The following is a 13,626-nucleotide window of genomic DNA, read 5'->3' as shown; positions in this document are numbered from 1 at the left end:
GGGAGCTCCCAGGGAACCGGGACCTCTCCTCTCTCTCCCTCTAGATCCCCGCAGCCCGGCGCAGGACCTGTGGAGTGAGGCTGCACACAGCCCACCAGGGACGCCTTACGCCGCACCTAACACTTCCAGGACCTCCTCTGCCCCAAATTGGCACACGCCTGTACCCCAGCACTCGGGAGGCTGAGGCAGGTGGATCACCACAAGTTTGAGGCCAGCATAGGTACACAGTGAGTTCAAGGCCATTCTGGATTTCATAGTGAGATTCTGTCTCAAAAAAAAAATAAAAAATAAAAATCAGACAGAAAGGAACCATCACCAAGCATGTCTAGGGACACGAAAACAGGAAGGACCAGCCCCCAGACGTCCAGAGGAGGTAGCCATGAGCACCGGAAGCTCCTAACCTCCCCTTCTTGGAGGGCTTTTAGAGGACGTCGCTCTGTACCCCGGACGACGCCCCAGTGCCTGACTCTAGAGTCAGTTTGCGTGGCTCTTAAAACTGGTGAAGGTAAAGCCGGTCTCTAAGAAGTTTGGACGGCACCACCCTTCTGTCCAGCAGGCAGAAAGGAGATGGAATTTCCACAGCCGGCGGAAGGTCCGACCTTCTTCCTTCTCTTCCTCTCCCCCAGATGAAAGAGTCGCTATCACTCCCTGGTGTCCCCGTGAGGAGGAAAGGCAATCCCGGGTGCTGCGCGGGGTGGGGTCCTGCAGAGCTGGGATCTGCTGTCCCAAACCTAGAGCGCGTTCCAGCATTACTGCCTGAGGGAAAAGCCCCGCAAGCTCTCCCTCTGAGTCTCCTACTGGGGCGCAGGAGTGAGAAGGAGGAGGGAAGGGCGGGAGAGAAGACAGAGGCACCAGCTTCTTCCTGTGCTCCAGGACCTGGCCGCTGCCAGAGCTAGCCCGAGCGCCTGGTTCGCCGGCTTCCTGGAGACCCCAGCTACCCCGAGAAAGCCCATCCCAGCCCCGCCTCCCGCGGGTCCCCTGCATCGCTGGGAGCTGCCCCGAGCCTGGTCTCAGCCGGTTCCTTTCCTCCCGACCCCCGTCCTGCGCGGCGGCAATGGCCACAGATCCCTGCCCCTCGCTCTGTCCCCAAGATCCCCGGCTCTCCACGGAGGCGGAAGTGCCCAGACGTCCAAGCCCAGGAAAGCACGTCGAGAGCGGCAGAGATGAGCGGCCCTCGACAGCCCAGACCGCGAAGGGGGCCTCGTCACGGCTCTCGGAGGCCAGGCTGGGCACGGGCCGGGGCACTGCAGCGCCGCCCAGGCTGCAGGCCCTCGAAGCCACCCCGGGTCAGACCGGACTTGGCGCTCGGACACCGACTGCGGATCCCAGGCCCTCGCCGTCTGCGCGGCCCACACTCGCGCACCCCCACCCCGCTGCGCTCCAGCGGCGGGCTGGCCGGACGCTCGCGCTCCCGAGTGTGGAAGACTTGCAGCCCCTCCGCCCGCGCCACCTGGCCTTCCTGCGCCTCCCCGCCGGGCCCCTGCCCCTCCTCCGCGTCTCCAGCCTAACGGCCTGGAAGTCTGCTCCCGCCCTGAAGAGCAAGAACACGCGAGGGCGCCGTGCCAGCCCATGCCTGCCGGGGCCGGGGAAGTTTGGCGACAAGGCGGGTCTGCGTGGATTCCTGGCAGCGCCAACTTTTTGGCTGTGTGACTTGGGTGGCTTGGTTCCCTGAACCGGTCTCTGCACCTGCAGCGAGGGTGCCGCTCCTCCCGGGTAGGGCGCGCGTGGCGAGGCTCCCGCGGGTGCACCTTGCCCTGAGAGGACCGGAGCTTGCGGGCTGCCGCGCGCTGTGCCTTGCGGCTTGAGAGCACGCGCCGCGGGGCAGCTCCGAGCGCAGCCCCGAGCGCAGCCCCAGGGAGCCCGCAGCGCCGCGGGGTCCTCCGGGCTGGGATGGGGGTGGGGGCCGGGGGAGCCCCCACGGCTTCCTCCAGGCCCTCCGCGAGGCCGCGTGCCCGCGCGCGCGATGCCATTGGCCCAGATCGCCGAGTGGGCGGGGAGATGACGTCAGCGGCAGGTTGGGTTATAAAGACGCGAGGGCAGCCGCGAGCTCACAGCGCACCCAGCTGGCGCCGCGTAGCACTGGGACTCGCGCTCTCCTGCAGCCCGCTCCCCGTCCGCCGGCCCCAGCGGCACCATGCACCTCTCCCAGCTGCTCGCCTGCGCCCTGCTACTCACACTACTCTCGCTCCGGCCCTCCGAAGCCAAGCCCGGGGCGCCACCGAAGGTGGGTGCTGTCGCGAGGACGCTGGGCCGGCGAGGGGAGGGGGCCCTGGGTCTGCGAGGCTGCTGCGCTCAGGGGCGAGCGGAGAGAGCAGGGACGCAGCAGGGTCCCCCGAGAATTGCCCTGGGAGCCCAGACTCAGGGGGTCCCCCGGCCTCTGCACATGTGCAGCCTCTCCGTCCAGTGTGGCCAGTTCGGCAAGTGACGAAGGAGTGGAGGCCTGGGGCTCCCCGAAGGAGCGGGCAGCCACGGCAGGTGGATGCGCGCTGAGCAGTCGCGCGCTCCGAGCTCGGCAAGGACGCAGGTGGCAGGGGCATCTGGGCCCGCGAAACGCCCGCGTTGCAGCCGTGGTCCCTTCACCTGCCCCTCTTTCTCCGACAGGGCCAGCGAACTCCGCCGGGGGAGGAGTTGGCCGAGCCCCAGGCTGCCGGCGGCGGTCAGAAGAAGGGCGATAAGATCCCCGGGGGTGGCGGTGCCAACCCCAAGGGCGACCGGTCACGACTACTGCGGGACCTGCGCGTGGACACCAAGTCACGGGGGGCGTGGGGCCGCCTTCTGCACGAGCACCCCAACGCGCGCAAATACAAAGGAGGCAACAAGAAGGGTTTGTCCAAAGGCTGTTTCGGCCTCAAGCTGGACCGGATCGGCTCCATGAGCGGCCTGGGATGTTAGTGTGGCGCCCCCTGGCGGCGGTGAGTACTCCTGACCCGGCCGCCGGGCGCCCCGCTCTCAAGGCTCCAGTGCCCTGCGGAACCGAACTGAACCGAACCCTGCCCGCTTAGGCTGGGCCGGCTCCTCGCTAATGCGTGGGCCCGGGACCGGTGCGCAGCCTAGCCGGCCTTCGGAGTGGGGCCAGACGACCCTGGCATGAGATCGAGTGTGTGCCAAGCTTTGCCCACCACCCATTTATCATCCCATTTTACAGATGAAGGAAGTGGAGGACAAAGTGGTTAGGGAAACTAGGCAAGGTTAGGGACGGCTCAGCCTGGATGAGCCATCTGGCTTCCTCCGGAGAAGCAGAAACAGGCCTGTGGGGTCACCCACTACCACCATGGGTGGGCTAGCAGCCTTGGCCCGACGGCCAGTGAGGGATTGACGGAAACTGTGGCAGGGCGTCCGGGAGGGAGGCCAAGCTTCAGGGGGAGACGGCCGCCCCACGTAGCACAGAGTAGCTCAGCTGGCAGCCTCCAGACGCCCTTCAGCCTGGGGCTCCTGATCCTCAGCCCTTCTCTAAACTGGCTGTGGGCAAACTGGTCTGTCCAGGGTGCTGATGCTGCTGCGGGGCAAAGCTTGGTGTTCGTGACCCGATTTCATGGCAGGGAAACGAACTGCCTACTGTAAACCTAACCTCCTGCCCCAATCTCAAACTTAATAGGTCCCAAGTGGAATTTCTCACCCACCCTGGCCCCTGTCCAAACTGTGCTTGGGGCTCGATGCTTCTGCCGGGGCCCCTTCACCCTCCTGCAGGAGTGGAGACCTTGCCCTCCCAGGCACCGCTTGCTGGCAGCTCGCTGTGTCAGAACCCCCCCCCCCCACATTCCCATAGCCTTCCGGTCCGCATGGAATAACGTCTGACATGGACACTGGAGGTCATTAGGGTTGGGCCCTGCTGCTTCCTCGCACTGACCCCTGCCCGGGGCTGGCAGCCAGGCAGGGAAGCTGGTCAGTGGCCACAGCCTTCTCCCAGTGGGGGAACCAAGAGCCCCTCTCCAGTGCATTGCCCAAGCCTTTTTTACATCTCAGTCTTGCAGGAGGTACCAGTGGTTTCTGGACCTGTTCCTGTCCCCATATTAACTCATGCCAACCTCAGGGCCAGACACTGGCCTAAGGCAAGCGTGACCTGTGCCACCCCCAATGGGGCTTTTGGCAATGTTTGTCAGTGCCCAGAGGGAGCCACACACCTCCTCCTGGCAGCCCTGCCACCTGCCGCCTGCCCGAGTTTCCTCGCCCCGTTTCCTCCACTTGCAGCCAGCTTTGGTGGGGCCGTGTGCTGCTCCCAGCTCTGCAGAGGCTGTCACCTTGACCCTCCCTTGCATGGGCACTTAGGGGCAGGCTTCAGAGCTACCGGTACAGTGCCTTTGCTCTCTTCACTCCTGTCTCAAAACAGTGAAGAGATGGAGACTGAGACAGCATTTTCAGTTTGTGATTCAAGCGCCACGCTCAGATTTTAGAATCTAAACAGAAGTGAGTGGACCTTCTCTGGGTTGGCGCTGAAACACTTCTCGAAGGTGCCTCGTTCTTGGGCCCGCGTGTTACCCTGGAGGTGCCCATGTGAGTGGCTTGAGATACAGGTAGGAGGAATCCAGATGCTAAGACTTCGACCTCTGACCGGGGAGGTCGCCAGACCCCTGGAAGTTCTCTCAGCTTGGATGAGTACCGCTGCCAACAGCCTTAGGCTTCCCCTCTGCTCGCTGTGCCTGTCCCCAGGGGGACAGCAGGCCAGTTCCCGGATGAAGATGCGCGGCCTAGGCTTGAAAGAAAGACAGATGGAAACTCTTTCGAGGCTGTGTCCATTTCTCCACTTGGGGTGACTTGGCCTCAGCGCCACCATAATGACTGTCGCTGGTAGTTATAGGTCTTGATTATAAAATGCTAATGACAGACACTAGGCACAGCTGGAACCCCAATGAACACTTTGCCCCCAGGCCCCAGGCACATCACAGACATCCACCATCTGTTTAAACACGGGGTCAGCCAGAGAAGCCCATGGGGAGCACTGACCAAGCCATTCTGGCCCAGGGTCCCTGTGTGCATGCTGTCCTTCAGGAAGGAGGAGGGCACCTTGCTTGCTTGGGTCACAGCTCCAAGGCCAGGGGCTGAGCGCAGTGCCCTCCCACTGTCGGGTCCTCCCAAACCCCCAAGCCAGCCAGGCTGCCCATCCCCAGCTGGCCCAGGCCTCTCTGCTCCCCAGGGGCCCCAGTGAGGGAAGGAAGTGCTGCCCACTGAGTGGCGACCAGGACCCAGTCACTGCCAAGGGTTAACACGTGGGCCCTGCATCCCAACACCCGCCCTGGGAGGTGGCTGTTACCCATTTTACTGGTGAGGAAAGCGATGCTCAAAACTACCCAGGGCCGCCCAGGGATCAAGGTCAGAATCCCTGAGTCCCTAGACATCTCTATTTTCTGTGCCTGCGTGGTCACCAGACACACAGATCAGAGGCAAGCAACCCCGTAAGGGTTTGTGTTGTAGCAAAAAATAAGAAATAGTGTGAGTGCCCCCCCTTTGCATCACCAGCCCTCTCCAGCGCTGGCCCAGGCCTTGGCCGTAGTTGGGTAGGGGCAGGAAGAGGCCTGGCGACATCTTGGTTCTACCTGTGCTGGAGTGACCAGCGCCAAGGCCAGCAGAGGGCACGGCCTGGAAAGGGGCTCTTCCCCTGCCAGGAAGGCCTTCGTCGGGGGCCTGTGGGGCCCAGGCAGACGGACAGGTCTCATGCTGCACAGGAAGGGGAGGAAGGTTCTAGAAGCACCCCACAGGGCAAGGGCCCGAACTGAGTGTGCTGTGTGCTCTGTTTCAGGACTGGGAGTCGCTCTGCACGGAGGTCATCCTTGGTCACCGGCCGCCGGCATCTGGAAACACCTCCAATCTGATGTGGCTTTCACATTTCTTTTTTTTTTTCCCCTGGTACTGGGAATACACAACACCAGCTGTTTTATTATTATTTGGGGAGGGGAGGGTATGATTTTATTGTTTGTCTTTTTCTTGGAAATGAAAAATAAAAAGTTATATATTATATATATATATTATATACATGAAACACACACCTACACCAACTTGATGACAAGGGACAGTTTTTAAGAGACTGACAAAACCAGCTGTAAAACATTGCTGTTTGTAAATTCATGTCATGCATAAGTGTATTTATGTTGTAAAGCTATTTATATTGTTTATAAAGAGATATTTATAAAAATTTTATTTATGTAACTAAATGAAAGAAGCCAATCATTGTAATGTTTTTGTCCTAACTAGTCGAAAAATGTAAAAAAATGTCATTCCATGAACATCTTGAAAACTGTCTTTATTTACTCGTTTGATTGGTTGATTGGTTGGTTGATTAAGAAAGGGTCTTGCTATGTATTCCAGGCTGGCCTTGAGCTCACTATGTAGCCCAAGCTGGCCCATCTTCACAGAGATCCTCCTGCCTCAGACTCCCAAATGCTGTAACCACAGGCATACACCTCCAAACCTAGCTCGTACTTATTTTTTAGGAATTAGTCTGAGGCAGAGGGAGAATGTCAAGATGAGGCCTTTTCCTCCAAGTCTGTCTATCAGCCAGCTTCACAATTCCAGTTTTATTTGCACCAAAGTCCCAGTGGGGAGCTTGGCATAAACACAGATGCCTGCCCATGCCCTCTGATCTGCTGAAGCTGAGTCTCCGGGACAGGACAGCCATGTAGAGATTCCGGCCAGCTTGCTCAGCACCTGATGGCTGGGAAGCTGCTGTGAGGACTTGAACTTAGCACTGTGGGGTCCTCTCTGTCCTTAGGGGAAGACGCCAGAGATGGAGGCCTCTGCTGGGGAGAAGCTTCGGGGTCCCTGCAGGTGCTGGCACCCCAGGCATCTCAGCAGTGGCCTGCTACAGATCTGCCAGCACCTGGGACCTAGCGTCCCTGAGGTAATGAGAATGACCATGGCATCACCCAGCAGCTGATACCCTCAGATTTCCCATTTGCTTTGCAACTGGGGCTCTGGTTTTACTCTCTGCTGAAGCTACTAACAAGCAGAGTTCCTGAGCTCCGTGGAGCCTTGAATGAGAAATTATGAACAAAGACTTAGAATATGTGTATATAATTTAAATTAGAAACTCTTCCAGAAAACCAGCAGGAAACCTTTACATAATTCAAAGATCATCTCTTCTGCTACCTGCCTCACAAGCATAAGGTCCCAAGTTCGATCCCTGGTACAAAAAAATAAAAAAATAGTTCCAGAAGAACTGTTGCTGGGGAGGTGGCGGGCAGCGCTGGGTCCTCTGCCCCCATCCCAGCTGGGTCCCCCTGGTCCCCAAGCAGCAGGTTCTCAGGGAGATGCCCCACCCAGGAGGGCTGGCACCTGCCCACCAGTCCCCATTTCCATCCCCTCCTTGGGCCAGCCCACCAGGCCTAGGGCATGGCTCTCTCATTTCATCTCACTCCACCCTGCACCTGGAGACCTGGTCCCTGTGCTGGCCAGGGTGACAGCTGTCACCCCCAGTGCTCGCCAGTGCCTTGGCTCCATGAGCTCTGCACCCCTCCAAGCGGAGCCAGGAAAGCCCCACACAGAAGCTGTGGGCTGTGCTGCTGAGGAGGCGGGTGCTTCTTCCAGGAGCCCAGAGGCAGGAGGGTTGCAAGTCCCAGGTGCTGGGGGCACCACTGGATACCACAGGGTCTCCCCAGCGAACAGCGTCCACGCTGCCAGGAACCCAGGGCCCTTGGCCTAAACCACGAGTGTTGTCCTCGCAGGCCGCTCAGGAGGTGAGAGGCAGCCAGGCCTCCTCTTACAGCCACATCTGGAGCCCGGACTCCTGTGTCATCCCAGCCAGGGAGCTCTGCTGGAAAGCTGGTGAGGACTGACCCGCCAGGCACTGGAGCAACCAGAAATGTGTGCAAACCCCACGGACTCCCCAAACCAAGAGTGCTCGGGTCGGGCCTCCTTCCTGCCTTGTGTGTCCCCTCTCAAGTTGCCTGAAGCCCGTGCAGCTTCTGTCCCATGGCAGGTGACAACAGCCAGGACCTGCAGGAGACTTGGCCCAGTGAGAGGGCTGGCTGGAGTCCTGGTCCTCTGGGCCGGGTGGGCCTCACTGTATCGTTAGAAGCAGGCCTGGGGTGCAGGCCTGTGATCCCACAGCATTCTGGGAGGCCGAGGCAAGAGGGCTCCAGATTGCAGCCCACCCTGAGCAACTGAGCAAGACCCCGTATCAAATGAAAAAGAAAAAAGGGGCAGGGTTGCAGCTCAGTGCAAAGGCCTTGGGTTCAATCAACATGTAAGTGGAGTGCAATCCCGTTGGCAAACACAAAGATGATTCAAGGAAGGGAACATTCGCACGGCGGGGGCCGCTGAGAAGAAGGGCCCTCCGGCAGGGGCAGCGAAGGGGCAGAGAGGGGCGGGATGAAGGAGGGATGCCCGCTGCCCCTCCAGCGCCTGCTGAGCTCGGATTGGCGTGGGCTCCCAGACGCGGGTGGTGGGGGAGAGGGGACGTGGGCTGTGGAGACACGTGACCGAGAAAGGTAACAAATCGCCAGCAAGCTAGGAAGGTTCCGCTTCCCCCCCGAGAGACGGGGCCTGGGCCCAGGGTGGGCCTGGTCACCAGGGCACGGGGTGAGCAGATCAGAAGTGAGGGCCTCACTCGCTTGTCCTCCGCCTGCACCCTCCCCACCCTGGTGAGGGACAAATCAGCAGTGTCCCTGCCCTGGTGGCCGACTTCGACTGCGACTGCCGGATGCCACCATGCGGCCATGGAGCACCTGCCCTGCCCCACCATGGTCGCCTCCTTGTCTTGCTCCAGGGCTGCATTTTGCTTCCGCGCCCATGATTCAACCTCAGCTCCTGGCGCTATTCCTTCCGCCTCTGTGTGCCCTTTGAGCTCCCATGGATTTATCTTTGTAAGTTTTCCCCATCTGCCTCTCTGGCCTGGTCTCGGCGGTTCCGTGGACCTCCTGTGGCCTTCCCACTGTGGAGCTTCCCTGGGCCTGTGACCTGCAGTCCCCTCCTTCGGAATGGTGGCAGATCCGGGGGGCGACAGCACAGCCTCCCTGTCGTGGGGATCACACACGGGTCACACAGATAAAACAGCAGTTGCCCCTCCGGGCGACACGGGCCCTCAAGTGTCAGATTTGTAAAAAGGTCAACCGTTTCAGTGACTTTACATTTTTTTCAAGATACTAGTATATAAGCTCTTAATTCTAATAACTTATCTTCTAATCAATTTACTTTCTGAATACTAATTGCTTCGAATGTTATTTATACTGGTTTCTGTCACACTTTCCTGTATTCTCTAAATGCATAACTGAACACTCATGCCTGAGCCTGGCCCTGTCCACATCCTGAAGGTTTGGTCTATAGCATTCCTCAAATTCTTATTTTATCTACAATAGTCTTGATTTTTTTCCCCTTCGAGTGCAATTTAATTTTGGCCGAATTCATATTATTGACTCCAGTATTTTTAAGCTTGAGGTCAGTGCTTGCATACCTTCTGCTTTATTAAATCATCAATTCCTATGTTTTCATGAATTGTGTAAATGACGCATGGATACTTGGAAAATGAGATGAATGCCTCAAGGTAGAGAGAGAAGGGGAGGGAGAAGGGGACGTGGAAGAATTAATATGTGTTGTGTGTCACATTTGTGCACCAACTTCCCACCACGAATGTAATCGTTGTGTACTGAAAACATGCACTAAAGTAAAAAATTTTAAAAAGATGAATGCCTGTTTACATGGTTTAAAATTCTGAAAATATTTAATCCCCTTACTTTTTATATTACCACATCCACATATTCTATTTTTGATTCACTGAGGGCTGAGGACGTTGAAAAGTACACTGACTTTTTCTATTTGTCCTTCTTGTAGTTTAATTGTTGTTTATTCGGTATGTTAGGGTTCAGGTTTAAAGATGTACTAGGCAGGCCATGAGGAGTTATGCTTAAGTAGCAAACAGTCCCCAAATCTCAGGGGCTTAAAATGCCAAAGACTTGTTTCTTGCTCATAGAAAGTGTCTTGGTCACTTTCTCCTCATCACGATAAAATGCCCAACACAACACCCACGACTCAAAGGAGAAGAGGTATATTTTGGCTCATGGCTTTTGGAAGGTTCTGTCCAAAGCTGCCTGGCTCTGAGCAGGAACGGCCTGGCAGAACAGAGCTGCTTACAGCATGGCGGCCCGGAAGCAGGGAGGAGGGTGGAGCTGGGGAGGGAGAGGCACTGGCATTGTGCCCCAGTGACCCCTTTCTCCTGATCAGGCCCCAGCTCCTAATAGCTCATCGGTAGGTTGATCCATGGCCTCATGGACCTGTCACCTTCCACACTTGTAGAATTCTGAGGGATATTTAGATCTAGGCCATTCCAGGAGATCTGCCGTGGATGCCCTGTGACAGAGCAGTGACACTGTGTCAGGCAGTTTCCTGTCACTGTGACAAAATGCCTGAGGTCCTCTGTGTGAAGAGGAAAGGTGTGTTCAGGCTCATAGCCTTGGAGGTTCCGTACATGACCAGGTGGCATCGTCACTTGGGGCCTGGGGCAGGCAACGCATCATGGCAGGAGTGACCCACAGAGGGCCGGGGAGCCCCACAGTCATCCCCAGGGCCCCAAAGTCCTCTTGCCTGGCCCCTCCTCATAAAGTTTCCTCCACCCCTGATAGCACCAGCCTGGGCCCAGGCCTGTCACACAGGAGCCCTGGGGACAGTGCGTCCCACAAAGCGCGCAGACTTCCTCATGCCCCGGGCAGAGACCAGACAGCGGCGGCCTCAAGGGCAGCCAGGGTTCTGCTCAGAGGAGGAGACACCTGACTCTCATGCTCACGGCCAATCGCCAAAACAAGTCACCCCGCTCTGCCCTGACAGTGAGCAAGTGCAGGCCTCGGGGGCCTGGAAATGGAGGAGGCCTAGCACTCAGGCACACAAGGCACTGCTACCACCGACAGTGTTTGCTTCTTTTGTGCCACACACTTCTTGGGAAATTTGATTTTATCCAATGAACATTAACATTACTGCTTTGCCCAAGCTTTGATTCTCCTTTTTGTGGGTTTTTTTTTGTTTTTTTTTGGTACCGGGGATCAAACTCGGGACCTTGCGCTTGCAAGGCAGGCACCAGAACCACTGAGCTAAATCCCTGGCCCTTTGTGTTTTTTTAAAAATTAGATATAAATAGGGCGTGGTGGCGCACCTATAATCCCAGCACTAGGGAAGCTGAGGCAGGAGGATCACCATGAGTTCAAGGCCAGGCCAGGCTACATAGCAAGAAAACCAAAAAACCAAAAAATATAAAATAAGATAAAATAAAATTAAATAAGAACTTAGATGTATTACTAAAATATTAGCTTTGGGCCAGGGATTTAGCTCAGTGGTTCTGCTGCCTGCCTCTCGAGCGCAAGGACCCAAGTTCAATCCCCAGCAGCAAAAAATAAATAAATAAATAAAATAAAATATTAGCTTAAAAGGTATGTAATAAGCAGTTTTGCTTTCCACTGACAACTAGATCGTTCATGTTTATTGTCATGATTGCTCATTTGTGGCCTGGTTTCTTCATCTGAATACATTCTTGAGTACCTGCATCTAAGGTTCTTTTCTGTAATTTCTTTGTTCCTTTATACTTGACTTTCTTTTCCTGTGGACCGTCGTGCTTGCTTTTATCTTCTGCAGTGATTTGGAAAGTACACATCCTGTTTTTAATTCTGCTAGCAGTTCTTTAAAGTTTTCCATAAAAATTATTAAACCCACATTTAAATTATTATCCAAATTAAAATCACAAACAGTAACCCTGGGTTTACCCAGGAGAGAGACAGAGCGTGCAGCCCGCTTGCTTCTTCCTCGGCCTCCCCGGCCCTTGTGGGGTCTCCGGGAGCACAGCTGAGCACACTTCCACTAAAGGGACGCAAAACATGCCAACACCACTGGCCCCAAAGGCCCTTCCATGTTCTTCTTGGTTTTCGTGCTGTTTTTTGTTTCTTGTTTGTTTGAGACAGGGTCTCATGACACAATCCAGGCTGGCCTTGAACTCACTGTGTAGCCCAGGCTGGCCTCAAACTCATGGCCTCCTCCTGCCTCAGCCTGCGGGGTGTGGGAGGTACCACACCCAGTTTAAGACTTCTTTCCAGTCCTGCAAAGCTGTTTCCCCAGCACGTGGTGTCCAGTGGTCATGGCCATGTCCCTGGTCTGTGGATTTCTGCTGTGAGGGGACCCTCTCTCACCCTGTGCCTCAAGACAAACCTGTTGGGATGTATGTAGTGACACAGAAGCCGGCCCACTGGGCTGCAGCTCATCGCCTATACAGTGGGTCCCACCGCACTAGGGGGACTGCGGTGGGTGTGTGCCCTAGAAGCCTTCTGTGGGCACTGTTACCTCGAACCCATGGCAAGAGGACATGAGACACCCGTGGCTCCTCTGCAAAGGGCAAGGAATGGAGCAGGAGTGGAAGCTGCAGCCTTTCCAGCTTTTCACTCTCCACAGCGGCAGAGACTGACTCAGAGAGCCAAAGCCGCTGCTGTAACTCAGGAGCTCCCATCGCCCGCCTTGGAAGCCAGAGCTGTCACCTGCCCACCCTGATCACGGCCCCGCTCCTCTGGTCACCCTGGCAGCTGCCCACTGCCCAGTCTCACCACCCTCTGCACACACAGGCCCAGGGCGTGGCTGGTTCCCCGCCCTACACGCTGCTCCCACCTCACACGACACGTCCATCTGCCTGCTGCCATGGTGCAGGTGTGGACCGAGCCCCGAGCCTCGGAGGCTGCGTTCCCAGGTTCCCAGCATGGCAGTGTGAGAGGCGACGGAAGCCTTAAGCAGTGAATGGTAGCCAGGTGTGGTGGGTGGTGCAGCACTCAGGAGGCTGAGGCCGGAGGATCACTCTGAGTTTGAGGCCAGCCTGGACTACATAGCAAGACCCTGTCCCAAACATAACAAAACAAACAAAAATTGAAGAAGTAATGGGGGAAACAAAGAAGAAATGGGAGGTGGTTAGGTCACGGCTGTCACCCTCAGGAGAGATTAGCGCTGGTCTCTCAAAGTAACTTTGTTCTGGAGATGGTGGGTTGTTAAAGAGCGACGTACCCCTTGCACTCGACCCCTTTGTATGAAGCCTGTTCCCTTGCTGCTTCTCCACTAGGCTGTGGCACAGCCTCACACCCACCACACACAGCCAGAGGCTGAACAGCAGGGGCCACCCAATCTTGGGGTTCAAGCCTCCAAACCATGAGCCACATCAACCTCTTTTCTCTATAAAGTGCCCACCCCAAGTATTTCCTTGTAGCAACAGAGCGCAGATGAATGCAGCTACATATTTCATTCTGATCTGCTCAAGTGCCATCCCTGAGCTGCCTCCCCGGCCTCATTATCTGCAAAACCTTCCCAAGTTCCTGCCAGGCACCCTGCTTGCCCTTCCCTGGCTCTGCTTCAGGCTTCTCAGGTGTCTCGCCTGTCCCACTAGGACAGAGAGCCCACGGGGTTTTATTCTGCTCACCGCCAGTGTCCAGCTCCTAGGTCCCAGAACACATTCAATGTTCAACAGACGTTTGCCAAATGAACAAACTGTTGCATTTACAGCGGAGTCACAGCACAGTGGTTACAAAGGAGGAAATAACACAGGACTTTCAGTCAGCTCTCAGCACAAGCCTCTCCCTTCCCCGGCACTGTGTAAAATCCCACAGGCTCTGCGACAGGCAGGGCGGCCTGGCGGGTCAGGTCCCTGCAGTCTCCCCGGTTCCTGCCAACCATGAGTCTGAGCTG

General features: G+C 56.6%; 2 protein-coding genes across 5 annotated transcripts in view; one reads left to right on the top strand and one right to left on the bottom strand.

Moving 5' to 3' along the window:
• Window positions 1–13,626, bottom strand: part of Cops7b (COP9 signalosome subunit 7B) — a 157,378-nt gene that overhangs the window by 58,526 nt on the left and 85,226 nt on the right. The gene's annotated exons all lie outside the window — the stretch shown is intronic.
• On the top strand, window positions 2,092–2,892 carry Nppc (natriuretic peptide C). The gene is made up of 2 exons (XM_004868058.4): window positions 2,092–2,224; window positions 2,602–2,892. Exons 1-2 carry the CDS (start codon window positions 2,135–2,137, stop codon window positions 2,890–2,892), a joined length of 381 nt encoding a protein of 126 aa, XP_004868115.1. The 5' UTR covers window positions 2,092–2,134.

This window comes from Heterocephalus glaber, unplaced genomic scaffold (assembly GCF_053883595.1).
Source record: "Heterocephalus glaber isolate CG9 unplaced genomic scaffold, H.glaber_assembly_v1.0 deba00001004, whole genome shotgun sequence".
Lineage (NCBI taxonomy): Eukaryota > Metazoa > Chordata > Mammalia > Rodentia > Bathyergidae > Heterocephalus > Heterocephalus glaber.
Note: the sequence above shows the minus strand (reverse complement) of the source record. Positions and strands in the feature narration are given on the sequence as shown.